The 8,293-nt window shown below is 29.3% G+C and overlaps 1 protein-coding gene across 1 annotated transcript; it reads left to right on the forward strand.

The window, feature by feature from the left end:
* Window positions 1-1,287: 1,287 nt before the first annotated feature.
* On the forward strand, window positions 1,288-5,129 carry LOC101489704 (U-box domain-containing protein 15). Its single transcript, XM_004492720.4, has 4 exons — window positions 1,288-1,661; window positions 1,855-1,971; window positions 2,609-3,043; window positions 3,935-5,129. The coding sequence occupies exons 1-4, from the start codon at window positions 1,302-1,304 to the stop codon at window positions 4,982-4,984; spliced, it is 1,962 nt and encodes a 653-aa protein (XP_004492777.2). The 5' UTR covers window positions 1,288-1,301; the 3' UTR covers window positions 4,985-5,129.
* Window positions 5,130-8,293: the final 3,164 nt, after the last annotated feature.

Consider the following 8,293-nt stretch of genomic DNA (forward strand, 5'->3'; position numbering starts at 1 on the left):
TAGCATATCCATCATTATCCAATTCTATTGTCACAATTTTTTTTATTGTTCTCATTTTCAAAATAATTTTTTTTAAACTCTATTTTTTTCTTCTCATTGATCAAGGAATAGAAAGGTTAGAAGTAAAAATTTAATAAAAGAAGTAAACGAAGCAAAACAATAGAGTAAATAATAATAGAGAGGAACAATAGAGTAAAAAGAAAAAAGCAAAATGGCGACAAAACAGAATCGAGAGATGAAGGCTTTAGTTATTGTGTTATTTAAACAAATACTACAATATGATACATGTAGGTTTAACTGGTGTCTTCTAGAAATATGTACTAATTTTCGTAAGAATACATTACAATACATTTAAATGTAATGTAGTACTATGCTATTAATCGTAAATTAGGGATTTCATATAATAATACAATTTTCATCTGTGAAAAAAATTATAATTCAAAATTATTGTGGTCGGTTTAAGTTTCTCTGATACAAAAAATGCAAATGTTGTTGATTGTGAATAGTATTTAATTTTGAAAATACACATGTAATAAATTCGTAGAAAAAAAATGTTATTATTGCATTGGCAATTGATTTTTATTCATTTATTATTTAATATAAAATTATTTATTTGATATTTGTGGAAATTTTATTTGAATAAAAAAATATGCATTGAAAATCTACTTTATAAATTCTAATAAAAATACTATTAAGAGAAGAAAATCGGTATTAAACTGACACATAGAAGACAACTTATTATAGATTTCACCTAAGTGAACAAAGCAAATTTGAATATCTTCCTTCCCTACTAAAAAAACTAAGATCAAATTTTTTTTTGAAGTCTCAACTATTCACAACACATTGGACACCAAATACACTAAGTAGTTGTTAACCAAACTAGATGGAATAGTTTCTTAGCCCTTCAGTAAATATTTGAATTATACATTCTGATCCAAGTGTGTATGAATTTCTACTTCCTTCAAACACAATACATACCTTTGTTGATGTATGTCTCTAGTTACACCTTTTTGCAATAATTCCACGCTATAGTAAATTTTAACTTTCGAAAAATGAACGGATTGAGTATGATGAGACAAATTTAGAAAAAGGAAAGAGCTTCATTAGAAAAAGGGGGTGTGGAAAGTAACCTTCGATTTTATTGGGTCAATATTCAATAATAACAAGGCCTCATAACCATATAACAATATTTATTTATTTAAAAAAAAATCAAATAAACAAAAACAAGAAATAGTTAGTTATTTTTGTTGTAGTGAATTTCGATAACAAAAACAATATGTACGTAACGATATGCATGGTGCATGATGTCGATGGAAGGGAGGGAGGAAAATGCAGAAAGCGAACCGAACGAGTCGGACGAGTCAACTCACCCCGAGGAGAAAGAAAAAGAAGAAGAACTCGACGCGGTTGTTGTGGTGGATGAGATCCAACGAGTCATGGAATCGGTTGTTCAATTCGGAGAGTACAGAAGGACACGGAGGAAGGAATCACATAACCTCGCTCGTCGTTTCAAACACATGTTGCCTCTTATGGAAGAACTTCGTGACCTTCAACAACCTGTTCCTCAAGACGGCGTCGTTTGGTTGATCAAACTTAGGGATTCGCTTTCCTTCGCTAAGGACTTGTTGAAATTGTGTAGCCAAGGAAGCAAGATTCACCTTGTAAACACATTTATACGTCGTCGTTTTGTTCATTTTCTCAAATGTTCTATTTTTTATGCTTTTTATTTTCCTTGTTATATAATAGCTTATGAAATTTATGATCTCTCTTATTTCTTAAAGGGTGTGGAAAAAATAATCATTTTTGTTTTGAGAAATAGGGTTTTTATGTTTTCATTTTATTTTTGAGTTTCAGGCATTGGAGGGCGAGGCGGTTATGATAAAATTTCAGAAGGTTTATAAAAAATTAAGCCAAGCTTTTGATTGTGTGCCTTGCGATGCCTTAGGGATCTCTGATGAAGTAAAGGAACAGGTATTTCTAAATTGCAATTTTATATTCAAATAATTTAAGGAACAGGTATTTCTAGTAATGTAGAGTTCAAGTTAAGAGATAAGTAACATCTAACAAAATGTTTTAAGCAAAGTTCAAATTTGGATACCTAAGTCGATTCAACATTAACTAGAGCTTATTAACCATATATTTAAGTGCATGTTTAGATATTTTTTATTTATTTTTAAATGCATCTTGAGTTTTAATTAATTTTGTTTAATAAAAAACTATGATGATTGGCTTGGTAATGACTAAAAAATTAAGTTCATACAAACCAATTAATGCTTAATAGCTCTGTTTTTTTAATAAATTTAATGCACTGCAAATTTGAAATCATGATGGGTTTGACCAAATACCGTGTTTTTGTTGGAGCTTTGAATTGCGGCTTTTGCAAAATCACTGCAAATCTCAAACATTAACTCAATTGTTAGCATTTCCCAGTCAAAATTGTTAATTGTGGTATTCCCTTGTTGGTGAGGATTAATTTGTTTTTATGAATTCTGGCACAATTCATACTAAAATCAAGAAGATTTGTGTTTACTATGTTGCAACTCTTTCAATGATATGATATGCATGCATATTGAGATATAATCTTCTTATAAACTTTGGTTTAATTCAGCTTGAGCTAATGCACGTGCAACTCAGGAGGGCAAGGAGAAGGACAGATACACAAGACATAGAGCTAGCAATGGATATGATGGTGGTGTTCTCTGATGAAGATGATCGTAATGTTGATAGTGCTATTGTTGAAAGGCTTGCAAAAAAGTTGGAGCTTCACAGTGTTGAGGATCTTGAGGTAGAAACAGTAGCTGTTGGGAACCTTGTTAGAGAAAGAAAAGGACAACAAGCTGAGAGTACACAGAGAATAATTGATCTTCTTAACAAATTCAAAAGGATTGCAGGTATGGAAGAAAGCAACTGTGTCCTTGATGATGATGATCCTGCAGGGCCTAAGATGCTTGGAAGGAGCACTTCTTTGGTTATCCCTCATGAGTTTCTATGCCCAATAACACTTGAAATCATGAGAGATCCTGTTATTATTGCAAGTGGACAGGTAATCACATCATATAGTTCGTTAAAATATTTTCATTTTTTCACCTGTTGAGAGGAAAAACAAATTTAAGCCGAAAAAATGTTGGTCATGTATATAGAAATTGGTTTGTTCTCATCTGAAAACACAAGTCTAAGCCACTGTCGTTGTTTAGGGTCAGTGATGCCCTAATTGGGAGATAGCTTAGTATTTTGGGATCTGTGCAAAGTCTGCATCTCTCTCTAAGGTCCCCACCTGATATTCTCCCATGATTGGTAATGATATTTAGGGTGGTACGGATAAAGGACGTGTGTCCTATCTCGTATAGAAGGAGTATCTGGTCATTAGGGGTTCCTTTGGATTGACCAAGTGACAATTCGTCACGAATCAGCCCATTGTTATGTGTTGTCATCCTTGCCTAGTCTGTCCCCATTGTTGGGTTCAATTTAGTGGTCATACCTGATGGTTGGTCGTCCCCAATCAGAGTGACATATAGATAACTCACTCCTGCTATATAGAATTGAGCTCGACTCTTTTAAACTAGGTTTGTGAGCTTGGTCATGTGGACCAATTTGGCTTCGAACAGGGTTCGCTGCAGTCTAGAATTCTTGCAGTCACCATAACTAATAGATCTTGGCCTTTGCATAAATATTGGATGGTTCATTTTATGAATTTGTATTTTAAATTCGACTTGGTGATGTTCGAATACGAACCGTTCAATCTTCATCCAACGCTAATTGTAGCGACTCTATTGATTGTTGACTCCATAGAATCCAAATCTGTCTTTTAACGATTAGTGTTTGGTAGACCGAGAGAGTTTAATGAAAAAAACTTATGCTTTTTTTTCTCTCTCTATAAAGGATTCTAACAAAACTTCTTTTTCTTGTCATTATGTGTGCTTTGTTTCCATCAAAGACATATGAAAGGGAAAGCATAGAGAAGTGGTTCAAATCCAATCACAAAATCTGCCCAAAGACTAGACAACCTCTAGAACATCTTCAATTAGCACAAAATTGTGCCTTAAAAAACTTAATTAGTGAATGGTGTGAGAACAACAACTTCAGACTTCCAAAAACCTACACTTCATGTCAAGAAACCTGTTCCATTGACAACAAAGAAGAAATCCCATCTTTAGTTGAAAGCCTATGGTCTATCAATTTAGAAGAGCAGAGAAAGGCGGTCGAAAGAATCCGCATGTTATCAAAAGAAAATCCAGACAACAGGATTCTAATTGCTGAGCATGGAGGAATACAACCTTTAGTTCAAATCCTATCCTATCCTGATTCAAAAATACAAGAACATGCTGTGACAGCACTTTTGAATTTATCAATTGATGAAGGTAACAAAAAACTTATATCAAAAGAAGGTGCTATTCCAGCTATTATAGAAGTGTTGGAGAATGGAAGTATTGTAGCTAAAGAAAACTCAGCAGCAGCTTTATTTAGCTTATCAATGATAGATGAGAACAAAGAGATTGTAGGAATGTCAAATGGGATTCCACCTTTGGTTGATTTATTACAAAATGGAACAGTTAGAGGGAAAAAAGATGCTGCAACAGCACTTTTTAGTTTATCATTAAACAATGCAAATAAAGATAGGGCTATAAGAGCTGGAATTGTGACACCTTTACTTGAATTATTAAAAGACATGAACTTGGGAATGATTGATGAAGCACTTTCTATTTTGTTACTACTTGTGTTGAATCCAGAAGGAAGACAAGAGATTGGAAATCTATCATTTATTGAAACTCTTGTTGACTTTATTAGAGAAGGGGCACCTAAGAACAAGGAATGTGCAGCTTCTGTTCTTCTTGAGTTGTGTTTAAGCAATTCATCTTTTACATTGGCAGCACTTCAGTTTGGAGTTTATGAACATTTAATTGAGATTAAACAAAGTGGAACAAATAGAGCACAGAGGAAAGCAAATGCTATTTTAGAGCTCATAAGCAAGAGTGAGCAAATTTAATTAATCATGTTTTTATTTTATTTTATAATATATAGGTATAGTTCTGTTTTTTCTTCATAGAAAATTAATTAAATTAATTCTTTCACATGTTGTGATGTACAAAGTACTACAGTTAAAAGTGTAATTAAATTTGTTATTTGATATCTATGATTAGATACAATCCCAAAAGGGTATGTGAAACTTTGATTTCTGCAATTTATTTTTTAGTATTTAAAAATAAAAGTATATCAAATTATGACTTTGCATATCAAGTATCATAAGAATAATTAATGTGCTACGGTACCCAGATTCTGCGAAAAATGGAAACTAGAGACCCAAAATTGTGTGTATATTTGAGAAGTTAGTATACAACTTAACATTTATAACAATTTTCAAATATTTTGTTTTATATTATATTTCAAATAAAGTATTAGTATAATTTTTATAAAAACGATTGTTCTTGTGGCGAAACAGTTATAACTATGAGAAGTGTTAACAACACTCTCTAATACATATTTTTTAACATATTTTTTTAATGGATTAAAATTTATATATATCCTACAAAATTACGTGCATTTCATATCAATTTTAACTAAACAAAATATATATTGAAAAATGTGTCTTAGAAATGTTAGTATTACTTTTGTGGCTAATACATATGGGCTGTGCTATCTTCTCATGACTCCCAAATCACAAGCTTGTTTCTGATTATTAAATAAATAAATAAACAGTATTTGACAAACCAATACTTGCCACTTTGGGTTGAGGCACCCGGAGAAATAACATGCCGATGATTTGGGACTAATAAGATATTGTACATGCATCGAGTATACAAGTTCTTTCATTTATTTGATGCTCAACATTCCTTTTTTTTTTTTTTTTTAATATAAAAACTATTACAATTAAATTTGGCATACCAACAAATCATGGCAATGATCTACTACATGTGTTCCTTATTGTAAGATCTAGTAATTTAAAACAAATATAACTAAATGGAACTTATATTTTGGAACTTGCTCTTATCCGAATGGAACTTAATTAAAATTGATGAAATTACACATATTAAAAAATAGTTAAAAGAATATAGTTGATTATATTTAATTTATGCAATTTCAATAAAATATTTATGTTCATTGTCAAAATCATCCTCCATAACTAATAAATTGGTTCACCAAAAATATAACAAGTTAAATTATTAAGAGGGGCATTTTAGAAAAATCATGATTAAATAAGCGAAGAATAGTTAATATTTGTTTATATTTCATAGAAGAAAATTTAAAGTTAATGTTGTTTATAACTTATTCTAGAGGAAGGAGTGGAGTATATGTGAGAATCTTAAACGGGTTGGTGTTTGGATTAGGAAAAGTAATTTTGGCTCCACTACCGACCAATCATTCTTGTTTTTAATTTAATCAAGGCTACCCTACACTTTGTCATGCGTTATTACTCTTTCTTATTCAACCACTAAAATTCAAGAGAGTTGCTCCTCCTTCAAAAGTACAAATAATATTCAAATTAAATTTATATACACCATCCATATAAATAATTTTTATATTTTATATCAATCATAATTATTAAATTATTAGAGATATTTAATTTTTATTATAATTTTTTTAAATTCATGTCTATAAATAATTATAATATCAATTTTTTTTTATATTAACAATACATTAAACTCAAAATCTTACTATTATTTTCCAATAGTACTCCCTCTATATATATAAAAACAGATATAAAATATTCATTTAATGTGTTAGTTTTGAAATTTTTTCCTAAAATAATATTGATATTAAACATTTTTACACTCACTAATGTAACTATTGATTATATTTCTAGTTTTCAGTAAACACAAAAGGGTATAGAACACGTTTAAGTAATAAATATACTTTGAATTTTAATTTTTTTTATGATAATAAAAAAAGTCCTTATATAATAGACAAGAGATAATAGTGCATCTTAAATGAAATATAAACAAAACTTTAAATAAAATAAAAACAAAATGTAACACTAATGTAACATAAGGAAATTCTTGTAAAAAAAATGTACCATGAGGAAATAATGACATACATGGTCTTAATATTTGATAGTAAAAGCAAACACATGTGTGACTTTTATTATATCCTATCATGAGTTGGATCTCAGCACAGATTCAATTGGGATAACATCGGAGCTTAAGATTCCAAAAATGCTTACAAAGATTAAGATAATAGTATTTAGGCTAAATTACATACGTGGTCTTTTAACTTAATTTCAGGTAACGTTTTAGTTCTTTATCTTTTTTTTTTTCTCGATTTAGTCATTTGTTTCTAACAATATCAAATAAAGTATGAAAATATGAGTTTATTTGAAGATTTGCGTTACGAATTTGATGAAATTTGTATTATATTGAAGAATATAATTAATTTTATGAGTTTTGATTGAATTTTTTTTTGAATTTTTGTATAAAAAAGGATATCATTGTTGAAATTTTAAAACATAAAATATCAAATTGTCACTTAAAATTAAAATAAAGGACCAAGTCGGAAAAAAAAAAAGATAAAGGACTAAAATGTTATCTGAAATTAAGTTAAAGGACCACAAATGTAATTTAGCCTAGTATTTACCAACAAGATTTTTATAATGATAGCGGTGTATGATTTTTTTTTTTTTTATTAAAAATGAAAAGGGATAAATAAAAATATTAGGTTTTATAAAATTTTAAAATTTTATTTTTAGTTTTTATAAAAAAACTCTCAACCTTTTAGTCTAAAAATTTATTTAATTCATTTTTAATCCTTATTTTAATTTTTTTTATAAAAGATTAATATTTCTAGTCCTTCAAATAGTCTCTGTTAAATTAACATAAAAACTAAAAATAAATAAATTTAAAAAAAAAATTAAATTTGAAATGTCATAATTTTATATGGACTAAAAAAAAAAAATTTAATCAAATATAAATATATCTTAAATTTGTAATAAACAAGAATAATGTTTTATTCTAAAATTAAATCCTTAATATATTAAGGGAAGTCAATTTATAGTCCATCAATGTGACAAGAGGGAACAGAACAAACTCGTGACGGTTTTGATTTGAAGCTTTGTCAATGAATCACATCCACAAAAGGCCCACTATTAGAGGCATTGATATATAAGTGCTATTCTGACTCGTGAGTGGAACAACACAATTTCAACATATGGTAATGCTCTACAAGCCTTATACTGCCAAATAAATACCTTACCACTTTTATAGTTAGTATGTGAGGTTTTCCGATGCTTATAATCAATGCTTTTAGTACATAAAAAAGTACTCTAACTAACAAATAACAATTACTTACGTTAATGTTAAATATT

This window comes from Cicer arietinum, chromosome 3, assembly GCF_000331145.2.
Source record: "Cicer arietinum cultivar CDC Frontier isolate Library 1 chromosome 3, Cicar.CDCFrontier_v2.0, whole genome shotgun sequence".
In the NCBI taxonomy this organism is placed as follows: Eukaryota; Viridiplantae; Streptophyta; class Magnoliopsida; order Fabales; family Fabaceae; genus Cicer; species Cicer arietinum.